We start from the raw sequence: 27322 nt of genomic DNA, 5'->3' as shown, positions 1-27322 counted from the left end.
AAAAATTAGCAACTAAAAACTTAATTAACCTTTAATTTTGTTAACAACTGTTAAAGTTAAATATTAAGAGGCCTAATTCACACAAAATAGAATTTACGAGACCAAAATTATATAATTACGATTCCTTAGGAAATTGAAAATCTAAATTGAAAAGATATGTCTATTTTTTTTAGAAATAATTCATATAAAATATTTATAACTATATATTCTAAATTTTGTTAGGGGCCAACCCCCGACCCAATATATAACTTAAGTCTGCCCTTAGTCTTGCTATTAGTAGGGATGAATTAAATCCAAAAGAAAGTATTTAATCACGCTATAAAGTATAAAAACATTGTGCGCATTTTTTTTTGTATATGTACAAACTTTCTTTCTCCTACTTCATCTTCTCTTTTTTGAAATAGTAATGTGTATGTTTGTTTACCTACATAGACCAATAAATAATTTATGTAACAAATATAGTACACAATTTTACAATAGTTACCGAGCTCTAATTCATTGATATAAAATCATGTATCATTCTTAAAATGTAAAGAGCACATTATCAACATCCATCATATGGAAGAGGACAAAAATTCAGAAAAAAAAAAATACGGTCAACCATCTCAATGCTCATGCAATTTATCAGTTCATAATATGTTCCAAACTTCGAGTAGGGATCATTACAAAATCTTGGCATCAACTAAGCTCTTTAGCTACCTTCCAACAACGGAGGACTCACTATCCATGCATTTTATTCAGTTAAAGCATCCAGTCTAACGTCCCCATACTTAATCAGAACAGGCTATGCAGTGTCCGGCCTAATTTGTCTCCTCCCCAACAGCATTGGTTTCTTCCATGCTGTTATCATGTGAGTTTACAGCATCCGCAACTACATCATGATTGGGGCTGCTACTTACTTCCACTGCAGCACCCATTTCTAGCATGGTCTTCCCATCATCAGTATAGCTGGCAGTAGCAGTAACTTCCAGTTTTCCATCGACATTCTCTGCAGCTGGTGTAGGATTAGCCAATTTATCAGAATCTACATCCATGTCATGGCTAACGCTAGAAGTAGCCTGGTCATGCACAATATCTACTTGCTGGTCAGCAGTTCCATCATCAGATGACTCAACTGCTAGAGCATGTCCATGCTCTACTGAGTCAGGTACAGTTTCACAATTTTCTGTACTCTGTACATCAGTTTCACCAGCCTTGCTCTCAATGATCTCAGTTGACTCACGAGCATGGTTGTTTGCTTCAATTTCTTCTTGCTGTTGTGCTAGTAATCTGCATTGGTCCATGACATTTTGCATCTTTTCCAGCTCTTCAATTAGACTCCCATACCTATTTTGCAAAGTTTTCTCAAGTTCTTTTTGCTTCTGTACTTCACCCCACAGATTGTTTATCCTATGTGATGCTGCCAATTGTTCCTGCTTTTGCAAAGCTTTAAAGCATTCTAACTCAGTTGCAGCTACATCCATCTGCTTGAAAGTGGCCTCAATTTGTGGCCACAGGCTTTTCTTTACTCTCATCTGAAAAATGCAATAACCAAATTACAATATACTCAAGATTAAGTATGTAAGCAGTCAGGCAGTCAGGCAACATGAAGAAAAGAATATCTAGAATTACAAGAAATATCTATTGTCCAAAGAGCAAAACAAAACCAAAGGAATTCTGCTTTCTTCATGTACTCCCCCACTTCCCACCATTTTTGACATAAAGTGTCCCACTAACGAGTTGATTTCCAACTATTTTCATTCACAACACTTTTCAGTTTGGTTTATTTATTGAGGCAAATACAAACCAACTTTACATAGGGCGTTCAAGCAATGAAGATTCTCAAATATTGATAACAAAATTAATACAAGCTAGCTAGAAAGCTCTTAAGCAAGAAAACACAACCAGCAACAGACTATGTGCTTAAAATAGCAACATTAGTGATAATTGAAGGTGATACGGCGAGAAACAGAAATGTAGCATTCCACATACAGCATATCAATAACATACCTCATAACCTTGCGTGAGAACCATCACCTTCTTCTCAAGCCGTACCATCTTCTCCTTACCATCATCCAATTTGTTTCTCACATTCTCAAACTCATTCTGCAAAGCTGCTAGTTTTTCCATGTTTCCAGCAACACTAGAGAGACCATATGCATTACGGGTAGGAAAGTACATAAGATCATTGAGACAGGTTCTGTGTGCTTCAATAAATTCATCAAGGGGTTCATCTTCATGACCCATTGCTGCACAAAGATACAGGGCCTCTTCCTTTATCAACTTATCAGCCTATCACAAACAATATGCACATAAATATGCAAAATAAGTATCATCAGCACTGCTTACAAGGTCATCTCCAATGATATCATAGTCAAGATAAACGAGGAGCAAGATAATTTAGCAGCTCATTAGATAGAAAGATTTGCTTTATCAAAATGGAAAATGAAAATAAACACAGAATATGCATTACACTATGAAATCAATTTATACAGTGTACCACTTGTAAATGCAAGGGCAGAACTTAGATAATTACATCTGACTCAAAATAAATCTATCAATATCTGGAAACATAACACCATAAAATTCAGAGAAAAACACACTCAATCCAACTAATTAATTGAAGGAGATTATAACCAAAAAAGTGTGAGCATTTCAGATCCAATTAACAAGTTATTTTCATACCACAATGACATTGAAGAATCACTTCACGAGGGAGCAGCACAGCAGAGTCATAAACAACTAGCAGATTGTAAGACCTTTAAAATATAATCACACAAATTTGTAAATCTAAACACTGGTGTAGAATGGCTAGTTTCAAAATATTCACAAAGATTTCATGGAATTCAATTTTCAAAAACTACACCTTCATTTAAATCATTACCAACTCAGCATTGACAAAAAAAAACATGATAAAAGAACTTGTAAAGAAAGGATGGCAATATAATGGGAGTACAAGGAAATCTCATAATAGAAAGAATCAACACTAATGCATTGAGAAAAATATAAATTATGATGGAACATTGGCAGATCCAAATTATTCCTATTTCATTAGCCTGTGCAATGATTCTTCAAGTGTTTATTTTGGGAGGGCAGTTGTGGAAGGGGAAATATAATTTTTAAAAAAATCCGAGTAATAAACAGATAAGGTCATTACAGTCTCAGGGTCTGCATAAAAAGGGGAGGGTATCCTTCAAAACGAAAAAAAAAGTTACTTGTGTGTATCAAAAGGGTGAGAGTTAACCAAGCTACTTCCTATCAACTGAAAAAAATGAGATGTCATCCCAACGGGAAATAAAGAAACTAAGAGCACAGACAGATAAGTAACGACATACCTCTTTCATTTCATCTTCCTGAAAATCTTCTATCACAGGGACAGCAGACCCATTTACAGCACGCTTGGCTCCTTTCTTTTTCTCCTTAATCACTTTATCATCAAGTGGATACTTACCATTGTCATGCTCCAGCAAAGTTAGAAGCTCCCTTCTAATCATCTCGTCAGCTTGCTCAATAGAGGTTGGTGGAACAAAGGAACTCTTGTCCCCGTCAGTTCGCATCAAGGAATTTCTTATAAGCTCCAATGATGCTGTAGGAGGCCTAGGAAGTTCCCGTTGAAGAACTTTTGATCGCTTTCTAAGCAATGCCTGCTGCCTTGCCTCTTCTTCCGCTTTTTCTCTAGCTATTCTATCAGACATATCCTCTTCAATTTTCTCCTCAGGCTCTTCGGCATCTTCTAGAACAGGTGGCATCACTATCTGGTACTCATTTTTGGGCTGTGGAAGGCTTCCTAAACCAGAACGCAAACTTCTTCTCATATCAGCCTGTCTCTGTAGCTCAAGTTTAGTGCTGTCATGCATATTCATGTCCTCATTAATATGTAGCTCATCCCTAAGAGGAGTTCCCTTTGGTGTCATGCTAAAAGAAAAACCATCTCTTGTTGGTGTCATGCCAATTCTAGGAGTGAGACCTGCAGCTCCAGGAGTTGCAGAAGGAGTCAGCATTGGGTTTGGAGTCTGAATCTCCTTTTTCTTAGGAGTGACACCGGAAAAATCTGAAGGATGCAACTCTGGGTTCTCTCCTCCTAACAATGGTGTTTGAGACTCCCTCAGCCTGGCCAGATTTTCAGCTTCCATCATGATAGCATCACCTTTACCAGCCGGTGTTCTCTGAGGGGTTCGCAAAGGAGTCATTCCTTGGCCAGGTGTCTGTGCATAATTAGTCAGAAGAGCCTGTGTTGCACGACTACCTTCAGCAAGTTCCTGACTTCCTGCAAGGTCACTAGCATAACCCAACTTTGCAATATCATCCAATTCCTGATCTGAAATCTGCGGGGGTGGAAGCATCAATTTTGACCTCTTTCTTACTGTTTCTGGGTCATTCAGCTTGTTGGCATGCAATATGGCAGATGGAGCATCTTGCCTTTGTGCAATTTTATTTTTTGCAATGTCCTGTTTTCTTAATTGTGCCTCAACATCAACCCTCCTTTTCCCTTCAAGTTCTTCAATTGTAGTAGGGAACTGGGGCTGTTCCACTGGTCTATCTTCATCTGTAACATCAAAAAACCCTGGAGGGGGCCTTTTTTCAAAAGGAATTTCTGCATTGTAATCTATTCCTTTCCTTTTTCTCTTCCGCTGCCTAATATCAATTCCAGCAGCCTTCAATTCTCTCTTCTTTTGTAAAGAAGCAAGCCTCCTGGCTTCCTCAAGCTGTTTCTCCCTAGCTTTCCTTTTTGCTTTCTTGCCCTTTGTGTTGGCTAACCGGGCTCGTGCTTCAGAAAGCATCTCCTTTTCATCTTCATCCATATCAACAGGATCGGGGCGTGCAGGTTTTGACTCAGGGTTTGGATCAATCTCCCCAGGACGCAGTTTCCGAGGATCATCACCGGGCTCATAGTTCTCATCCTTCACACAGGCTACATCAAGGAGCTTCTCGTACCGCTCAAGACACTGGGAAGGGGTACGGCCAACAATTGGAGCAATTGTTCTCCACTGTGTGGGCATAAGCTTAGCAAGATGAAGTAGCTTCTCATCCTCTTCTCTCGTCCACTCAGTCTACACACAAAAAGCATCAATTGAAAAACCACTCATTAGGAAACAGCTAGATAGTAAAAACTAAAAAGAGGTAGACAAAGGCTGTAGATGGAAAAATGCATTAAAAAGCATAATGTTAGGTTACAATTAATAACATAATGGCATCTTATTAGGTTGTCAGTTTCACACCATATGAAAGGTTAGGAGAATAAGAGTAAGACCACTAAGCTAAATATCACAACAATTACTACTCTACTATGTACTACCCAATTCATACAGTCATGAAAAAGCATAAACTTAAATTAAAATTCTCTCTCAGCTTAAAGCATAATACATAACAGTAGGAAATTGAGAAGAGTGGTACCTTTTTTATGGAGGGATCGAGCCACTCATACCAGCGAGCTTTGCATTGCTTGGCAGATTTGCGAACAAGGAGAGAAGAGATTCGAGCCCACTGGTTCTTGCCATATTTCATAACAGCTGCTTTTAGGATTTCATCTTCGGTGTTTTTCCAAACACCGCCCTTTATCATAATCCTCATTTTCGCTTCAACTACAGACAGCAACCAAACAATTCAAATGCTTTCAGAAACACTATTAGATTTAGTTTTGCAACCCTTTTTAAAAATCCAATCCATATCTATATTAAAAAATAAGTTTGGATTTTTTGAAATCAAGTCCCAAAAAACAGTTTTCAAAACTGGTTTTAAACCAAAACACTGATTTTAAAATCAATTTAAACCTAGATAAATGCATCATTATACCAAAGTAAACAGATTGTATCCAACAGGAGAATGGAATGAGATCCTGTAGTGAGTGCAATACATGAAACAATAAGATAATAAATTACCTTCCAACAGATGAGCTGTATTGAGCTAAACAATTTATTCCATCTTATATTTTAAGTGTGAATTTTTACAAATCTCGTTATTGTCTTGATCATAATCTACCAAGGCTATAGCATACAAAAGAATCCCATGGAAGACAAAAAGGTATTATCTAGGTATACTGAAGCAGGTCAACAGGTTGTGCTTGCATTATATATGGTTTGAGTCGTCATACAGTATTCTAAAAATGTCAATGAAATATGAAAGAAATACACCTAATGCCTAATGCAAGACTTTGCACTTGCAGCACCCTCCAAAACAACCAAACATCAAGTATAAAATCAGAGTAATTCCAATATTCACAGGAACATAAAAATCAATAATCATATCTGAAAATCACAAAAAAAAATAAAATAGTGAAGACAGAAATGATATTCTCACACCACCATTCATGATTGCATTGATCTTCTCAGTTCTCTCCTCACATAAACATGAAAAAAAAAAGGAGAGTTAGGCTGATTTCCAATTCTAGGGAGACATGTGCTACTCATCAACCATCTTTGCATCTACACATACTAATCCACATACCTCATTCCCAGAAACATTCAACAATGTTTTTCAGGAAATCACTGTCATGTGTATGTTGTTGCGTGATTTTCATTCACGATGCTTTTTTTAGGGTTTGTGTAGTGCTTCGTGAGAGACTCGAGACTGAGAGAGAGATTTGAGACTGAGGTGCGTTTCAGTTAATTGGGGCATCTTGCGTCGTTTGGTTTTGTTTTCTTTTTTTCACAAAAAAATAAAAATAAAAAAATCGTGGAAGTCACCAAAACCAACTTAATCAAAATACTACAAACTAACCACCACAATTTGCAAACCCCCACCTATCCAACACATACAGACTAACCGGTCAATCAAAATCAAGCACCCAATCCAATCAACACCTTTATAGTTCATTCAAGCACCCAATTAACAGCTCAACAGTTTAAAATTTAGCAAAATATATAAAGTTTCATTCGAACCTTATGTAGAAGAATACTAGAATACAAATGCTGAAAAACCACCTTCGTCAACTTTGTGTTGTGTCTGCACTAATTCAAAAAACAAGAAGAAAAAGGAAAAAACGAAGATGATTTGATGTGACAAATAGGGGGAAAGAAAAATAATGAGAAATCAGGGTTTAGGTTAGGGAGAATCAGAAACGCACCACAAATCATAAACCGCAGTCGCGATTAGGGTTTGAAGTATGGATTTCGCGATAAGGAAGAAGAAGGATCCGTTCAGGTGAGTGAGAATCCAGAGCGAGCTTCTTCGTCTGAGGCGGAGCCAGAATCGAGTGTGTCACTTAGGACCGTAAATGAAAGAACTGGATTTGGATCGTCGCCGATTTTTGTCCATCTTCTTAAAAAAAAAAAAATGGTGGAGATACTAAAGAGTGTTGCTAGGTGCACCCAGTAAATTTTTTAAATGGTAAAAATGCCCCTGGCTTCTTTCTTCATTATAAATGTTTATTTTTCTCGGAAATGCACTGTACGCCATTTTTGTTGCTTTTGTTTCTCTTTTTTTTTTGTTTTTGGTGCGGCATTGTCTTCGATTCGTCGGTTCGTTGTGAACGGTTAGGTGCGATGAAGGTGAAGATATCGGTGTTGAGCGTTGTCGTGGTCGTTCGACAGCATACGAGGTATGCAGATGGTGGTGCCTCTGTCGGGGACGTATGGAACAGTTACAGATCAAGTTGATCCGTAGGTTGATAAAATCCTATTACGGATCAAGTTGATCCGTAAGAGTAATTTTTTAAAAAAATTTATGGTTTTTTAATTAAGTTTCCTTTTTTTTTAATTATTAATTTGTTTGTATGGTCAATTTTTATTTGAGTTGGTTAGATGGACGAAGATCAGTGAATGTATGAGAGTATAATGTCTGAAGAAGCGGATATGGATTATCAAAATGAAGAAGCATGTGGTGCGAATGAATCACATGTTGATTGTTTCGATGCGTTCAATACTTCTCAGGTTATAATGTTCATGTTTGTGAGTGATTTAATAAAATGAATACTGGTAGAAAACTTAAACTTAAATTATGTTGATTGCTTTGTAGGTGTTTGACAGCCGAGAGGATGTTTTGCGGTGGGCTCGATCCATTGCTCATGAAAACGGATTTGTGGCAGTGATTATAAGGTCAGACACAAACATAGGTAGTAGAGGAAGGACTTCGTTTGTGTTAATTGGTTGTGAAAAGAGTGACGAGTATAGGCGTAAGAAAAAAACATTTATCAGAAGAGACACTGGGACTAGAAAATGTGGGTGTCCCTTCAAGCTTCTTTACAAGCTAGTGCTTGGAGGAGAAGGCTGGATGGTGAAGTTGATTTGTGGAGTGTATAATCATGAATTGGCCAACTCATTAGTTGGACATCCATATGCGGGGCAATTGACTAAAGCTGAAAAAACAGTTATTGCTGATATGACGAAGTCCATGGTGAATCCAAGAAACATTCTGCTCACTCTGAAGGAACACAATGCCAATAGTTGTACGACTATTAAACAGATATACAAGGCAAGAAGTGCATTTTGTTCTCCCATAAGAGGAACCGATATTGAAATGCAACATCTGATGAAACTTCTTGAACATGATCAGTATATTCATTGGCACAGAATAAAGGATGAAGACGTGGTTCGTGATATCTTTTGGTGTCACCCTGATGCAGTGAAGTTAGTCAACGCATGTAATTTGGTGTTTTTGATAGACAACACCTACAAAACAAACCGGTACAGACTCCCACTACTCGATTTTGTTGGGGTGACACCGACTGGGATGACATTCTCTGCCGGTTTTGCATATGTGGAGTGTGAACGCGTTAATAATGTGGTCTGGGCTTTATAACGCTTATGAGGCTTTTTTTTAAAAGCGTGATGCCCTCCCTGGAGTTATTGTCACTAACAGAGACCAAGCATTGATGAATGCAGTGAAGACTGTATTCTCTGATTGTACAAATTTGTTGTGCAACTTTCACATAAACAAGAATGTGAAGGCCAAATGTAAATTACTAATTGGGCAAAAAAAATATTTGGGATTATGTCATGGATTGTTGGGGATGTCTGATTGATTGTCCTTCAGAACAGCAGTTTGATAAATGCTTGAAGAAGTTCGAAATGGCTTGCTCACCTTAGCCAATGTTTGTTGACTATGTCAAGGAAACATGGATAATATCACACAAGGAAAAATTTGTTTCCGCTTGGACTAATAAGGTGATGCATTTAGGAAATACAACAACAAACAGATATGAAATTGTTCAACTATTTGTATTAACGTTGATGAATTGATGAAATTGTATTATTATATATGTTTATTGTTATTTGTGTATTTGAAATGTAGGGTTGAATCTGCTCACTCGTCTTTAAAAGGATTGTTACAAAATAGTCTTTGAGACTTATGCAGTATGTGGGATGCCATGAATAACATGATTACGTTGCAGCACACGGAGATTAAAACATCATTTGAAACAAGTACACATGCCGTTGGACATGTCTTAAAAAAAACCTTATACAGGAGGCTTCTTGGAATGGTTTCAAGGTATGCTTTAAATCATATTGCTGCTGAATTAGAGCGTGTTGACTATGCTGGCAAGAATCCTTCAAGTTGTGGTTGTGTGGTGAGAACCATGTTTGGTCTTCCTTGTGCTTGTGAGCTATCCAAATATGTTGGTGGTTGCATCCCACTGGATTCAATCCATATGTTTTGGAGGAGACTAAGTTTTTCAGACCAAGGGTTATCTAAGCCCGAAGTGAGCATCAAGGCAGAAATAGAAACAATATCCAAAAGATTCGAAGAACTTGATGTTTGTGGCAAGTTTACTATGAAGACTAAACTTTGGGAAATTGCATACCCTAATCAGAATTCGATGTGTCCTCCTCCAGCAAAAGTTAACACAAAGAGGGCACCGAAGAAACCTATGAGCAGGAACCCAAGGTCAACAAAGCGCGATCCATCTTACTGGGAGTATGTAGATGCCTTTGAATCTATGCAAAATAGAAATTCATCAGTGAGGCGTACTGCATCATCCTCTGAGCAACCGAATCGAAGAACGATGATGCCCATGTTGGATCAGTTTCAGCCATTTATGCACGACTTCATTGATAAGATTGTTGATGTCAAAGCTGATGGTAACTATGGATATCGCTCAGTTGCCAATTTATTAGGTATGGGTGAAGACTCTTGGTCGGTGGTCCGCTACCATCTTCTTAAAGAACTTGGGAAATTCTCAGAAGACTATACTCGACTCTTTGGTGGCACAGAGAGATTTGAGGAATTAAAGATGTCACTACATGTTGATGGGTTAACCAAGGTATGTAACTTATGTTTTTGCTTTTTAATACTTAACTTTACAATTAAGTTTGGCGTGTATATTTGTTTCATTTAGGTGATCACGGATTAGTGGATGAATATAACGGACATGAGACATGTCATTGCATCAAGATATAATGTAATCGTTATATCCTTGTCTAAACAACAAAGCATGACATTCTTTCCTCTTAGAAGTCAATCGCTGGCAAATTCTTCATTGCATCGTATAATTTGTATCGGTCATGTGTATGACAATCATTTTGTTGAGGTATATTGTAGATATGAAGTGTTTTTTTTTATATTTATGCAATGAGTTTTGTAGCATTGAGTTAACACTTTTTTCGCATGTACAACAGGTTTATTTAAAAGAACGTTGTCCTTTATCGCCTGTAGCATTGTTATGGTCTAGCAATTATCATCCTCGGGCAAAGTAGTGGTCAACTCCATATATTAGTAGAATGCAACATTACAAGAGCTTCGTGATGTTCAACAGAGACTATCTTGACATAAATGATGATTGAACATGTAATTTATAATGAATGATCGTTTTGAATTGGATTTTCACATTACATTTATGTGTCTTTGTATATTTGTTACGTCCACAACAAAATTATTACTAACAACATATGGAGTTGTCTGAGTTGACAACACATTGTGAAAAAAGCATGTATGATAAATTGTTGTATGAGTTAACATAAAACGCGTGACAGGACCTTGCACAACATGACTACACATGCAAATCTGATGCAAGATAAAGCGTGCCACATCACTAGTGTAGTTGACAACACATACAGAAAGCATGTGCACGTGTATTTTTAATTTTTAAAAAATGCAGCACTGATATTAAAACTCATCTATATATCTGACACCGCCTAACACTGTAAAAAACCACAAGTTTCAGTCGTAACCCAACTCTTACAAAAAACTATGACATTCTTGGGAGAGACAAGAGCAGTCAGACAATTGTAAACTCCACATTAGGTTTTATTTTTCCAAATGGATCCATTGTTCACAACGACAGTGATGTTTGTTTTCAAGCTTCCACTCCAGTTCCCATTCGAGTATCTAACGGTTGTGATTTTCAAACGTTAAAAACCAGAATACACAATACCCTTAAGTTAACCGACAAGCAATTTTTGGATGAAATTTACTACCGACAGTCTTTCACATATGCAAGTAATCAATTTTTGTTTGAATGTATGCAACTGAAAAATGATGTTGATGTTAACACAATGTTAATGTGTAATCATCAATTTTCATTTGTTGGTTTGATTGAGTTATTATGTACCATTGCTAAAACACTAGATGATATTTTAAACTTATTTCAAGCCACTATGACTCCTACTTATGATGTCCTGCTATATTACAATGGGAGGTGGAACATGTCATGCCAAAATGAGTTTGTTGGTGACTCGTTCCCAAGAAAAAATCCTAAAAAGTTTGACATTCCTTTTGGATGTACCATGGATGAACTGAAGGATTTGATCAAGCAAGTTGCACCTCATGGGATTCCCCCTTATGGTATTCATGAAACACAAATGGTAAGGCGATTTTTTTTTCGGAAACCAAGTCACCACGAGTATTCAGAAAAAAGTTATCAAATTCGAAATAATTGAACTCAAAACCAACGATGACGTGATGAAGGTGTTAATTGAGTTTAACTACTGGAAAAGGATTGGACCAATAGAAATTTTAGCTGTTTTCAGTAAACCTGTAATGCAAATGGAAGACGAGTTGTCCTTTTCACAAAATTAGCATGAGTTAGTTGTAGTATTTGCTGCAAATTTAATTTCGTTCGACTATGTTGAAGTTAATGTACTGTTTGAATTCATGTATCGCACAATCGTTCTTTTTTTGTTTTTCTGGAAATGGAAGACGACTTGTCGTTCTCTGTTAAATTTTATTTTTAATACTTTTACTTTTTTGTCGGTGTTGCAAATTTATTTTAAATATATAAAAAAACAACTACAACAAACGAAAAATAACAATTAATTATAAAGATTGCAATTAGACAAATTATTTAAACTCGAGTAGTTCATTTTTTTTAAAGAAACTACTATAAAATTAAAATTTAATTAAAATGTATTTTGTCATAAATTAAAAATAATTTAATGATTTAAAATATTTAACAAAGTATATTTAATTCTGATGCAAAATATGGAAATCAAGAAAATAAATAAATTATATGAGTCAATTATTAATTTAATATAATGTATAATGCTTCAACTATTGAATGCATTCAAAATGACTCTTCTACTTTCATACATTTTTCTTCTATATAATATAATATTAACCCTTTCATTTTGTTTAACCATGCTATAGGGTCATTCACTTAATATTTTAAAAATAAATTTATACATACATATGATTTTGGGGGAAAAATGTTTTCAGTATATTTTTTTTATTCCTATATTATTCTATCAATGAATTTGATTTTTAAACTTTAAAATATGTGATTTAGTCTTTCATTTCTAATATTTCATCATATTTTAAAAAATTTAAAGAATAAATTCATCAATGTAAAAGTAGAGCCGTAAGTAGAAATAGAGACTAAAACACAGTTTTTCTATGGTTGGAAATAAATTAAATTCAATTTGAAAACATATTTGAAAATAAGTTATCTAGATTTTTTCTAATATAGAATAATTTTTTTTTACATAATTAAAATTATATAAAACATATTTTTTTAGAATTTATAATAATTTTATACTATAATATTTTCCATATTTATTATTTTTGTTCATTAAACTTTGTAAAGATTGAACAAGGTCTTTGAACAACAAAAAAAGAAATAAATAAAACTAACATTATTAATGAAATGGGCTCAAGTACAATAAAAGTATATACATCGAATTTCAATATAAAATGTGTAAATAAACTACAACTGATCTGTGCACCGCCTGTGTCGAGACCTAACATATTTGCAGCCATATGGTCCGAATAGTGCATCCACCTGTCGTATATATCATCAAACGAAACCCATGAATCGACGGGCGGAACAGGAATGGTCTGGGTGTATCTAAACTGCCACATGACCCTCTCTGGTCGGTAATACACAACAACAGGCCCCCAGGGCAGCAGACCGGAATAACATGAAATCATATGGAAGTCCCGGACCGATCGGTGCTCCCCATATGGGATCCAACAGACATCCGGAATCTGAAGTCGGTCCAAGCGCTCCCTGTACGTCGGTGTACGTATGCTCTTCACGGTCTTCTTCGTAGCAATCCACCTACAGGCACGCGGTGAATCCTCGTTGTAGTCCGGATCAGCAGTGGACTCCATGACTGAGGGAAAGTGCTCGTATATCCAGCACTACAGAGGTAACATGAAAATCATAAAAATTAATAATAAAAGTCTAAACAAATTTCAAGTTAAACATTGTTGAACCTCAATGAATTAAAAACATGTTTGTTACCTGCAACGTCGTGATGTAACCACCAAGTTGTTGGCTGGTGCTGATAGAAGCATCATTCAAGTGGTCGTACATATGCACCAGCTACTCCCCAAGCGTACCTCCCAGTCTGACTGAGGTCACGAAGGGCCCTAAAAAACACAATATGAACATGGGTTGCACTCTTGTTAGCAAAAAGAGTGCAACCCAGAAGATGAAGAAGAAACGCGCGAGCCGCAACTGTCCAATGTCCTGCCTGACATCGACGCTGATAGATATCATGTACCCATTGCAGGCGTACGTACGGTCCACGATATTGTCCTGTCTCAGCCCTGGTAGCCTCTGCAGTGACCATCAATAACTCCACCAGCATCTGTATCCCATCATCCACATGCATGAGTTGAAAGGCATGCAAGTCGCCAACCACAGGCAGATGCAGAAGAAATGCGACGTCGTCCAACGTGATCGTCACCTCTCCCACAGGAGATGGAAACTAGAAGTCTCTCGGTGCCACCGCTCGACAAACGACGACAAACGTCCCCGATTACCAGTGTCTATCGAACACACGATCAGAGGACTTAGTCCTGTCCCAGTAACTAGCCTCTCAATGGCAGGGACATGCCTGCCTAAACTATGCACCTTCCTCCGGTGAGAGGATAACTTCAACTCAGGACGCTCCTGAACTGAAGTATAAAGGAACACACAATTCTTTAACATCATCTTTTAAAGGAAAACAAATTTCAATGATAAAGTATAATTAACAACTAACTAAAATTCAATATTATAAATACCTCTCCCATCCATACGCTGCCTGCAACGTGATCCGCATACTCGGTCAACATGGATGGGTCGCCCGGACCACCCGGAAATCCCTCAGGCTCATCCTCAGCAGCTTGTGCGATGGTGTCTGCATCATCCTCTGCAGCAGTGTTTGCACCAGTGTCCTAAATGTCAGCTTCTACCATCAGCTCATCCGCATCTAGGCCAACCTTAGTTGAGGCTAAGTCAGGACCAGGTACGTCAACCTCAACCACAGGTACGTCAGTCTCAGTCACAGGTATGTCAACCTCATCCGCAAAAGTCATAGGTACTCGTTGCCTATGTGCGGATGCGGTAGGTCTTCGACGCTGGGGAGCATCGTCAGAATTATCATGATCACCTTTCCCCAGACCTCTACAACTAACCGTACCTAAAGCACGGCCTAGGCCTCTAGTCCAAACCATGATTTGCAGATCCTAAATGACGATGCAAATCTACTAAGAGGCATCCACAAAGTGAAAATCATTGGCTTATATGAATCACTGGCTTATATCAATCGAATTGAATCATAATGTTAAATGAAAGGGAAAGTGCAAGTGCATGAGCTAGTCCTGGTGCATTACCAGCAACTACTATTGTCCACTCTTGCTTTAAATGATTAATTTTGTTCCATTGAAGCTCAATATTCATTTCAAATCATGATTACATGCTCTTTAAATGAATTATTGCATAAACTTTTGACCATAAAACATAACCAACTATGAGCATGAAAGCACACATCCAATTACATGTTATCTACTCATGCATTATATAGTACAAACCAAAAAAGCCTACTATTTTCAACAATGTTTTAGGTGTGATTGGTTTGAGGGTGAAACCAACCGAAATGTATCAATTGTATGATTTTCTTGAGGTAATAATCAGTGATTATTTTGGCTCCATAAACTACTCATTTTCATTGTGTTCCTATTGGTATTGAAGCTATTAGTTTCAGGCTATGATAAATTGTAGTAACTGAATGCGATTGTTAGGGAAGCAAACCCTTTTAGGTACAATGAACATCAAAGACAGAACACACTAACAAAACCATCATAAAATAGAAATATGGGAAAAACACATCAAAGGATAAAAAACACTAACTACAACTCCATAAAATAGAAATAGTAGAACAACACAAATTTAACATTTTCAGTACTTCTTGCTTATGTCCACAAAAATATCTTAATAAATATTCATTATCTCAAATAAGTTGAGAGAAACTTCATCAAATAATGAACACATGATTTCAAACTTTTTTCATCACTCAATCATACTCTACTTCAGCCTAAAAGCCTCACAACTAACCCTAAATCTTAATAAAAATAATTTTCATTATTTATAACCTATTTGGCATTTTTTAAAATTAAAATTCCTTCTTACAAATCAAATTGATTCGTACACTAACGTCTCTACTTATGGATCAACATACTACCCTAGCGGATCAACCTAACTCCGGCAACAATGAACTAAAAGACATGGTTATGGCGCTTACCTCGATGGTGGACGGTGATGAAGCTCCCTCGACGGTGGATGATGGCGTTGCTCTTCACGGAAACCTCCTCAATGCACCTCACGACAACCTCTTCACAACAAGCTCCTCTTCATGGCAACAATGGTGGCTGGAGAAGAAGAAGAACCTCTTCCCGGCAACCTCCTCTTAACGACAACAATGGTGACAAATGGAAACGCCGGTGAGGTGAGCAAGAAGAAGACGAAAATGGCTGAGGTGGGGAAGAAGAAGAACAAATCGAGCTGAGGAAGAAGAAGCCGGAACGCGGGCGGGAGAGAGAGAGAGTCTCGCATTTTTTTTAAAAAAAATAAGCCAGGGGTATTTCGGGCTTTTCACTTCAAGTGCTGGGTGCACCAACAAAAATGTTGGGTGCACCTAGCAACACTCGACACAAAATCACTTTAAATGGGCCAATTATATGAGGATTGGACGGATTTAGTCTTGGCAATGATTAAACATATTGAACATTGGGATTTTCTTCGTGTACCCCGTAGGAATTTCTTCTACACCCAATAATGTTTTTAAATTTCCAACATTACCTTTGTTAACTTCTTCTTCTTCGTTGGTTGTATTTTATCTTCATATTTGTTTTCTTTTCGGCTGAGGTCTTGCTTGTTGTTGTGTCTGGTTTGATCGAGGTCGCGGATGTTATTCATAGTTTGTGGTTATCACCGTGATGAGTGTCGTGGTACAACGACGGAAGAGGTAAGTTTTTTTTTTAGTGTATGCGAGTTAGATCTGTTTGGTAATAAACATATGAATTGACAATCTGTATGAATCTTACGGATTATCAATCAATGTGTATAACTTATACAAATTATAATCAATCCATATAACCTTTTTTAAAATTTTTTTTTAAAAAAAAAATTTAATGTTTTTTTTATAAATTTAGTTATATTTTTTTATAATATGTTTAATTACTCATTTGTTTCTTATAGTTTCATAATTTGTACATTTTAGTTCTTATAGTTTGAAAGTGGTTTTTTAATCCCTATAATTTACATTTTAATTATTTTTTAATTCATTTTAGTTTAAAAGTAGTCTTTTTAGTTCTTATAATTTGCATTTTAATTATTTTTTAGTTCTTATAGTTTGAAAGTGGTCTTTTTAATCTTATACTTTATATTTTAATTCTCTTTTAATCCTTACCATCAAAATATGATTAATATTATCAATTATAATTAACTAAGAAAATATTAGCAAATAATTTGTAACTAATTATTTTTTATATAAATATTTTTTTGTAACCAAGACTAAAAGGTAATAAAAAAGAGTTGATATTTTTTTAGCAAAAATCAAACGAGTAATTAAACCTTTATAATATTTGTGTAAATATGATTATGTTAACTACTTTATACAAGTAAAAAAATAATAAAATTATGTCATATATTAGTTTATGCAGGTCTAAATTTTAATATATATATATATATATATATATATATATATATATATGCTTATCAATTTCAATGTATTATATTATTAAATGCAGTAAAAAAAATTATGTGATAGTATATGTTATAAAACATATTTATTGATATATCGAGGGAGAGCGACAACAAAAGTAGCAAAGGAGGAAGGGGATGGTAGTTTTTAATTTTAAGTGAAGGACAAATTCGATAATTCACCTTAATTGTTGGGTGTAAAGGAAGTTTTCATGGTGCACGAAGAAAATCCCTTAAACATTGTATATGTATTGAGCAACGCCTCTGAATTGGAAGATTATGGGTTGAGTTCCATCATGAACGTCTTTATATATGCTAGGGGAAACATAAGTATTGTTATATTGTGTATTTGCATTTCTATTGTATTATCATATTTATTGTACTAAAATTTATATATTGAAATAATATTTCTTATTATATGTAAATTGATGTGTATATTAGTTTTAGTTTAATATGTTTTGTAATGTATATATAATATCTTTTATTTTGATATTTAATTATCTTTGTATTAAGGATTTTTTTTATATATTTCAAAGTAGGATATGTGGTGAAGAGAAAAATAAAAGAAATGAATAAATATATAAAGTAAATAAAAAATGTGTATAAAATAAAGATTATCTAAATATTTTTATAATTGTAATTGCAAAACAAAAAAAAAATCATTCAAATCATGTTTCCTTTGACAGTATTTTTTAGTTTGTTATCATTTTCTAAACATTTATATCCGAAATTAACAAATTATAGAAATATATCATGGTATTTATTTTTTTGTTAGATGTTAAAGTCATTATAGGAATACATTAACTTAAAGATAAAAAAAATTTATGTTTTTTTACATATAACGGAACATTCATGTTTTATTGACTTAAACACATTCAAACAATTAATCAATAATGAATTATTTTTTTTATAAAAAAGAAAGAAAAAAAAGAAGATCAAGAAGAAGACTTTGAATCCTTTAGATGTAAGACAATAACATAATGTTACATGAATTATAATCACATCTTTTCTATGTTGTGTGTTACCTTCAATTCCATCCTTCCAAATGTTATCAAAATGAATATGTAAACATTATGTAATCCAAATTTACACAAGAAACAACTATACATGAAAGAAAAAGTTAAAGAAGGAGAAGAGAAAAATAAGAAGATGAAAAAAAAATGTTACAGAAAAACACAAAATTACACAAAGTATGATTCATTACTTCATTATACCTTCTTACCGCAATTACCAATCCTTCATTTTGTTTGAAAGACATATATAGCTCAGAACTAACAACCCTTTCATCAAAATTAAATAATAAATAATAATAATAATAAAGCAAAATGATACGTCAACAACAAAAGGGAGTGGAAAGCAGCACGAACGAAATACAACAACACCAGCACAGGAAAAATTATATATAGATTAGGAACCTGAAATGTTATCGTAAGAACAGGAAACCTCCAAAGTGTTTGTTCTGCGGCGCATCATCGTTGACGAAACAAAAACCCGAAGGCTCTGCGGTTCCCGAGACACACCCAAACGACATCTGTTGGGTGGTCTTCTCCCAATCCTTTCAGGTTGAACCACTGCTGAAAGTTATAACCTCTGTGCAACTTTAACATCCATTGCTCAAACCACACAATTTTTTCCTCAATTGAATCCAAAAAGAACAAATCACTAAATTGAAGTAACAAACAGTAAAGAGGAAGTGAAGAAGAAGAAGAAGGTGTAGAGAAAAAATAAAAAAGGATGGAAGCAGAATCTAATAGTAATTGGAATGGAGGGTGAGAGAGCCTAATTGATATTAATGTTAATATATGAATGAATAATAAAATGGCGTCAGAGTAGAAAAATGAGTGTGATTGTTGGGTGGCTATTTGGTTTTTGTTTTTAATTAAAGGATAAAATTGTATAGAAAATGTGGAGAAAAAAATAGTGATACATTCCCTCTATTTATTGATATAGATAAAGTCATGTTAACTTATAATTAATTATTTTCAATAATCAATTATTATTTTTAAAATTAATAATTATTGGATTAAAATTAAAATATATTATTTTAACTTTATTGTATTATCAATATAAAAAAATTAATTGACAAATCATTATCATTGTATTTTTTTTATATTACCAACCAATCAAAAATCATCTTTAAAATAAAATTTAATGCAATTATTATAAAATTTAACTATTTTCTTATACATAACAATATGTAATAGAATGATACTAGCAATATATTATGTTTGGTTATGAAGAAAGAAAGTCAGAAAATGAAAGGGAATAAAAGTTTGATTGAGGTAAAATATAATAGGGTAGAAGATAAATATTTAAATAAAAGTTGTTTAGACAAGAAAAGGAAAAAAAATATTTATTATAGATAAATTTATTGGTGTACCCTTACATTATTAACATGTTTTTTTTTCTTCAATTTTTTAATCGTGAGGTTCCAAGACTCCTCCAGCTTTAGCAGTTTGTAATACCTCCTTTAGATGTTCTTGACGTTTAGCCACAGTAATCTAATTTCTTGTTTTGATTCTATATTTTTTCTTATTGTACAAAAAAAAAAAAACTCAACATAACTAACATGAATTTAGAAGAACATTATCTCACCAAGGCATTGAAGAGAAACAAAATGGAGGTCTACCACGAGAGGTAACTTTGGTAAATATTTGAGCAATTACTATTTCTTTTATTTTTTCCACTCATTTTTTAAGATGAAATGTTGGCACCTGATCAACTTTTTTTTCTTCAAAATTATCCATCATTTTTTTCACTAAATCAAACAACTCAAATCTACTAACTTCTCGTTTCTTCCCTCCTATTCCTCTTTTCTCCTTCCTATTTTACAGCAACAAAACAAATTGTTAATGTCACATAGTCTCACTTTTTTTTTCTTTTCAAAATTATGCAACCTTTTTTCACTCAACCAAACAACTTAAACACAGTCAAATTTATTAACATATCTTCCCTTTCCTCCTATTTCTCTCATTTTCATCCTATTTCACTGGCCAGTCCAATTTTAGCTATATTTTAATTTGTGCAATACACAAAATAATTATGTACAAAATCATCATTTTACATAAGCGCCATGCATGCCATAAATAAAATTTAATTCACGTCTTTATAAAAGAAATACCGAATACGTACACTATACAAACTCGAGAACTTAGGAATCAGGATACAAGATGAAACAAAATGTCACTATTCCTCCTAACTATACATAACCTTCTTCAGCCTTTGTTACATTTCTTCCTTGCCAAAATCAAAGTGAAACTAAGTAATAAAATTTTGCACACAAACACAGCTGAAGCGATTATCAATAAAAACCCTATAGAAAGCGCCACAGTACTCAGATCCATACATATTTATTATGCAACATGTCTTACATTTTCATACCCTTGTGATGACTGTTCATATACACATTAGACCGAAATTCCAGTTCTTTATCGATCTGACGACTGTGAGAACTATTGCCAATTATTTGTCCTAGAATATCAGAAGAGGCAACACCATAAAATCCTAGACCTACAATAGGTGGATTTCTACTAGAAGAAGCACCCGAAGCTTCCACCGCTACTCGTGGAACACTTATTAAAGTCCTTGCACTAGAAGCTGTTTGTGCCTCTTGCAAGGGATTAGAGTAGGTATTTATCACTTTACTTCTCTCAAGCCTCTTCTTCAAATGGGTGTGCCAAAAATTCTTTATTTCGTTGTCGGTTCGTCCTGGTAATCTTGTCGCAATAGTAGCCCATCTGAGCATCAAGCCCGGGTTCACTAAAATTAGTTTCATTGTTTAATTTCAGCAAATGCAACCACATCACATATTAAACTAGGTACGTAATTACGTATGGTACACCTGATATGATATCTTGAAAATTGTATGACTTGTTATATGTATGGCATCTTTAAGAGTAATACTATTACTCAAAAAATTTGCAAAAATAAGAAGAAAAAAAAAGATAAAAACAAAAGAGAGATGAATATATAAGATAAAATGAATAATGATATAAAAAAGTTTTGTAGAAAATTTGATTAGGAATAAAGTTTATCTTATAGTTTATTTACCCCCACCTATTTCCAAGAATTCCATGTAATTTGAGGATGATCTCTTCTTCTTCCTTGCTGAATTTCCCTCGTTTAATATCTGGACTCAAATAATTTATCCAACGAAGTCTACAACTCTTACCACACCTTAACAGACCTAAACAATCATAATTCGAATAAGTCATCTATTAAAAAGAAAGTAAAAAACATGCAACAACAAAAAGCATTTGTTTAAGTAGCACGCACCAGCTTGTTTTGGAAGGGCACGCCAGATTCCATGGCCATATCGTTGAATGTGAGAAATCAATATCTGATCTTCTTCTCGTGTCCAAGATCCCTTCTTCAAGCCCATCTTCTCACAACATGGAGTTCTCACCATCGTCACTGCTCTGCAAAGCTCAATTCTATTTCTCTGCACAAACCAATTGGTAGCTCTAGCTCTTAATTTCAGGATATGTAGCCATTGGGTTCTAATTAATATCCTCTATGCCAGTAGTGAAAATATAATGTAGATGCGGTCCAAATAAGCTGTGTGGTTTTCAAAAAGGTACTTGATACTATTCCTTTAATTGGTTTTCTTATTCCTGTTTTTCTCTCTTCAAAGCACGCACGCGCATTTGAATTTTAAGATAGGGTGATCTGATCACAATTTCACAACAGAGATGGGCCACCAAAAGAAATTAACTTGTAGACATAATTTTATATGCAACAAAAGCGACTTTATATATCAACATAACTCACCTTCTAGGTTGCTTCGACTCTTCAATACTTTGGCTTCTGTATAGCCTAAATAAATCATTCTTTTGGTCCATTAGTCAAAAGTAGTACACGGGGCAAAATGGATTCGTGCATGTCTTACTACTGTTATGTCATCTCCTTCCGTTATACTCATTGCCGTGAAGTGCTAGAATAGTAGAATGTTCAGTCTTTTATATGGTTCTAGGTTAAACCATATACTCTATCAATGAATTCAGAATTTAGCATGTAAATTTTTTTGGCATTATATTTTCATTTCTCAATCTCTCTCTCTCTCTCTCTCTCTCTCTCTCTCTCTCTATATATATATATATATATATATATATATATATATATATATTATATTCGCTTGCTTCCATTTTCGTGATGTATATTTGATTTAGAAAGAACATGAAAGGCTACATATATACAAATTAATTAGTTTTTTTTGTCAAAAAAAAAAACTAAAATGATAACTTCATGTCAAGAAATAAAAGTCATACGTACATCTTAAATTGGTAAATTCTTGATAAAATTAATCTATAAAGCTTTGTTTTATATGTTTTATGCTTACCTTTTTGTTTATATAATTGATCACATGAAAATTTAAATAAGACACAACTTGTTCTATTTTTTTTAAGAATTGCTTGGCAGAACCAAAACTCCAAAAGTGAGTGTACGAGTTGATATGAGAACTGTATAGAGCAAATATACTCCTTCATTCCAAATCCCTTAACCTTTTTTTTCAGTTTAATTTTGTATTTATCGAACAAAATGTTCACACATGTTTCATAAAGAATTGGTAAAATTGTGTGTGTGTTCGCAATAATTAACACTTAAAGAAGTAAAAGTCCAAAGTAGCATACTTTTTTGGTCGCAATGTAGCTGAAAAAATACATCCGGGGTATTCATCTACCGCAAAGATCTTCAAACGAGACAAAATTTCCATAGAATTACAGGGAAAGAAATTGTGTACGAAAAAACGGGCCCAAACAAAACCATTTGTCTGAAAGGCGCAGTATAGTAAAGAAGCTCGTGCATGATGTCATGTATACACTACAGTATATTATTTTTCCAAAACATGTGTTTGAATATTAGCGTGAGAAATAACCATATTTTAGAAACATGTAACAGTGATTTATAAAAAAAGAAGAAGGAAAAAGAAACATGTAACAGTGATTCGATTCACCCAAAAAATAAAATGTAACAGTGTGCGGGCATGTCAAACTAATGAAAAAATGTGACTAACAAAGGTCCACATAATCATTACTCTCACCAATCAAGATCTAATTATATAATTTTTTAAGAAAAATAAATTAATTGATTTATTTAATACTATTAAATTATTTATTTTTTCAAAATTATCCTTAACATTACATAATCATAATCTTATTATTTTAATGTTTCTCATTGGTAATACTATTTATAACTTTAATTTTATTAGTTATGGATGTGGAGAGGTAAAATAATCACTATACTAATTTTTACGTTTTAAAAAAGAATTAATCTCACAATGCATGTTGGCTGAGAATCCTCTTGTATGCACGAAACCAAAATGAAAATAAAATAAAATAAGAGCACTGCAAGATTTCCAACTAATATCTCTCCGTGACTCCAAATATATATTTTCGGTCTTGGCCCAATTGTTACTCAAACCATCGTAACCAAGGTTGACTATGCTGCGCAAAGGGATCCTCTCCTTTTACTTTGGTGATTATGCTTTCAAAAAGTCTAATTATTTCATGAACTAAAGATTCAAAATATGCACATCCCAATTCCCAACTTCCACCTACATTGAATTTGACCATGATTGAAAAATACAAAAGCAATCACATTAATCAGGAGGAAGAAAAAAACCTGATTGAAAGTATGATATTAGGACGATTGTAACATGAGGGGAAACTTCATAGAAGTTACCAAATTTGGGGAAAGACCGAAAGTAAAAGAAAATGTATGTAATTTTCTGTAATTTTGACAAAAAAAAAACAACATTGATATATAGTATGAAAGAGGAAGACTTTAGGTTGATATGTAATATAGACCAAGATCATTCGGTATGGATCGGATCAGAGCCCACGGCACATCCTATTCTGCCCCCCGTGAAATTCATCATCATAAGTCACAAACATTAAAAAGTAAATTAATAGTACAATTATATTGTGATTTATTGGATTTGAAAACAAGATAAATAACCTCATTGAGTGAAAATATACTTGTCAAATTGAATTAAGTTCTTGAGGGGCATGAATTAACTAGCACAAAACTATTTTAACTTAATCAATATTTTTTTAAATTTAAGTTTTGAGTATACAATGTTAAATACTTAAAAAGGAAAATGATATTGTTATTACCTAACTTGATTTAGTATTGTTCACTTAAAGAAAAAACTTGATTTAGTATTGTATTATTAATTACCTAGATTTGACGGTTTTGCAGATGTTAAGCTTGCTAGTATCAAATTTGATACATGGAAAGTCTGTTTGATTTGTTAAAATTATGATATTAGATATAATAAATATTTTTATTTTATATTTGATTTTAAAAAAGAAAATAGAAGATAAAAAAATCAAGTAGATGAGGATATGATAAAATCTCTAATTTTAGTTACTCAGAAAATCATTGGATAATTTTTTGTCCTAGGTACAAAATATTAAAAAGAATACTAAAAAAACACATGTATCTCTATTTTTATTTCTTTAATAACCAAAAAAATAGTAACTAAAGTAATCATTTTAAAAGGAAAATATTGGATTTTTTATATATTATAACCTCTCTCTTTTTATTTCAATAAACATATTAAACTTAATATAAGTTGTATTAAGATAATTAATATTAAGTATTTTAATAAATTTTATGTTATTTTACTTATGTTATTCATTATTTGTCAAAAACAAAATAAAGGATAAAGAATTATTTTTTTCATTTGTATTTTTGTTTTGTGTTATTCTTCTTTTCCTGTTTAGTATTATATTTTTAACAAATTATTTTTAACTGATCCACACATAACTTTATGTTATAGAGAAATAGCATAAAGAAAATCGCTGGTGAAGAATTTTACTTACATCTCTTAAAAAGTTCCACTAAGAAGACATTTTAGCTTTTAACTCAAGGTTACAATTCAAAAGATAAAATATAACATACTAATATATTTTCAAAGTTCGGCCTATCTCTACTAACCACTTGGGATTTATTTGTAAATTCATTTTTTTATTATGTCATAGAATTTTCGATATATATTCTTCCTAGTTTTTTTTTTCATTTTCTTTATTATCTTACTATTCGAGACTTATTTCTGAGTTTTAGGCTATGTGGGATAAAATATTTTAATTAGTTTCTACATTTTTTTTACTAACTAAAAAAATTTATTTGACTATTCAGTAAATAAGTTTTTTAATAGTTTCTTAATAGCTTATAATATTTTTTGAAATATTATTTAAAGTAATGTTTTTTTAGAACACTAACTTCTAAATTTTATATTTTCTTTCATTTTTATCCTTAATATATTTATCTGATTTTTTGATTATCTTTTTAAAATAAATTATAATTTTATTATTTTTATGTCATTTTATACTTTTTAATTACTTTTCCAGTTAGTTCTATCAAACACTTATCATTTAATAAGTTAATTTTCAACTTTTAACTACCAACTAAATTTTTAATTAGTTTGACTAAATATTTAGTTTATAATTTTTTATTATGGTATATAAGATATCTATCAATTTTATTGTTGGCTAATATTTATTAGGGTATCTAATAGTTGATCACTTTTAAATGGAATACCCTCTCTTAACTATCTTTTTCTTTTTACAATACTCAAATGCTTTATTTAAGGAATTCATTCCATCCTCATTTTTTTATTCAATAATTGTGATTGTAATTATATTTTATTCTTTAAATTAAACTATTCATTTTAGAGGAATTAATAAATCTCTACTGAAATTGTTTGTGATATGAAAACATGATAAAGATATATAATTTCAAAATTTTGCATTCTCCAAGTCCCTCGAATGAAGCTTATATTTCATCAATCCTTTCAATGTAGCTTTATGTTGGTTTTCCTTCTGTCATAAAACCCAGTTTGGGTCAGCAAAGACATTCATGCAGATCATATGTCATAAACTTAAAATACGGTGATAATATGAAGGAGAAAAAGTTTGTGTATTTAAGTAATACTGGTGTAGTGGATGAAACTTGAAAGCTTAAAGATGTAACTTTGCTAGAAAACGGAAATTCGTAATTGAAAATGATTCTTATAATTGGCCAGGCAACAAAAATTAGACGATTAATCATATATGATATAATAAATGTTAAGAGAGTCTATCTAAATTAGTTAAATATGCTACACGAGTTATTGTAAATCTTCTAATTATCTTTCATTCCTATTGATAAAAAAAAATATGATATTAGAAATTAAAAGTTGTAACTTGTACTTGCTTTGATGTTATTTGACATGAGACATCCTTGGCCCTGCTACTTAATTTGATTCTAGGTAGTCTTCTTTAGCATCGTATTTTGCCTCAGTTGGTGTTGGGAGCACATGTTATAACAGTTGTTCTAGTTTCCACGGTTGTTCAAATCGATCCCTTCAAACTACTAATGCAGTTTGTTTTTAGCAAAGATGGTCAAGGAGTGCATCATTCTTCTAAAGCAACAAAAGCACAAACAGGGAAGCTTGTAAATTGTAATAATGCGCTGCCAAAAGAAGAGAATCTTTCTAAGAGAAAGCAACAAAAAGTTGTGTAAGTTGAGGATCTTCTTGTGAGATGCCATGGGACGCATACAGTGTGTCAGTGTGATTTGAAATGGGCTACAATGAAATGTAATAATGTAAGAGCCTATGAATCAACATGAAGGCTTGAAGTGCGGACGCAACAAAGACTGTGGATATTATTCACCATTCTAGATTAACTGAGGAAAGGGGTGGGGCCATCATAAATCCAATTTAACCAGTTAACTTCATCCAACTATGTTTAGTTTGATGTTACAAAAATAATTTTGCAAATTCTAATATAAAATTGTGCATTTTAATCACGATTTTATTGTGTTGTTTTTTTAAAATAATAGGTAATAGTGATTCATGATTTTGTTGTGACTTTCTTAATCCAAAATAATAGGTAATAGTGATTCCGTTGAACACAAATTTGTAAAAAACAAAAAGATAGGAAAGGAGAGGGAGGAAAAAGAGGTTGGGAGGAGAAGGGGGGGAAGAGGGAAGAGAAGGGATGGAGAAATTCATAT

The 27322-nt window shown here is 33.3% G+C and overlaps 3 protein-coding genes across 6 annotated transcripts; all 3 read right to left on the bottom strand.

Annotated features, from left to right (window-relative positions):
- Window positions 1-469: 469 nt before the first annotated feature.
- On the bottom strand, window positions 470-7242 carry LOC114369171 (cell division cycle 5-like protein). 3 transcript variants are annotated; one of them, XM_028326363.1, is made up of 6 exons: window positions 7043-7242; window positions 6858-6926; window positions 5374-5561; window positions 3315-5030; window positions 1990-2271; window positions 470-1514 (listed from the first exon to the last, which is right to left on the bottom strand). In XM_028326363.1, the coding sequence occupies exons 3-6, from the start codon at window positions 5548-5550 to the stop codon at window positions 801-803; spliced, it is 2889 nt and encodes a 962-aa protein (XP_028182164.1). In that variant the 5' UTR covers window positions 5551-5561; window positions 6858-6926; window positions 7043-7242; the 3' UTR covers window positions 470-800. The 3 variants fall into 3 exon arrangements, with proteins under 3 accessions (XP_028182164.1, XP_028182163.1, XP_028182162.1); XM_028326362.1 differs by having other exon boundaries at window positions 6858-6921; XM_028326361.1 differs by lacking the exon at window positions 6858-6926.
- A 4626-nt stretch (window positions 7243-11868) lies between these two features.
- Window positions 11869-14793, bottom strand: LOC114371770. The gene is made up of 7 exons (XM_028329112.1): window positions 14583-14793; window positions 14362-14489; window positions 14138-14248; window positions 13876-13943; window positions 13595-13634; window positions 13130-13491; window positions 11869-11887 (listed from the first exon to the last, which is right to left on the bottom strand). The coding sequence occupies exons 1-7, from the start codon at window positions 14791-14793 to the stop codon at window positions 11869-11871; spliced, it is 939 nt and encodes a 312-aa protein (XP_028184913.1).
- A 5610-nt stretch (window positions 14794-20403) lies between these two features.
- Window positions 20404-21911, bottom strand: LOC114370826 (transcription factor MYB4-like). 2 transcript variants are annotated; one of them, XM_028328214.1, is made up of 3 exons: window positions 21596-21905; window positions 21377-21506; window positions 20404-21057 (listed from the first exon to the last, which is right to left on the bottom strand). In XM_028328214.1, exons 1-3 carry the CDS (start codon window positions 21726-21728, stop codon window positions 20688-20690), a joined length of 633 nt encoding a protein of 210 aa, XP_028184015.1. In that variant the 5' UTR covers window positions 21729-21905; the 3' UTR covers window positions 20404-20687. The 2 variants fall into 2 exon arrangements, with proteins under 2 accessions (XP_028184015.1, XP_028184016.1); XM_028328215.1 differs by having other exon boundaries at window positions 20845-21079; window positions 21596-21911.
- Window positions 21912-27322: the final 5411 nt, after the last annotated feature.

The sequence above is a fragment of the Glycine soja genome, chromosome 10, assembly GCF_004193775.1.
Source record: "Glycine soja cultivar W05 chromosome 10, ASM419377v2, whole genome shotgun sequence".
NCBI lineage: Eukaryota > Viridiplantae > Streptophyta > Magnoliopsida > Fabales > Fabaceae > Glycine > Glycine soja.
The sequence above is the reverse complement of the archived record's forward strand: the minus strand, read 5'-3'. Positions and strand labels throughout refer to the sequence as shown.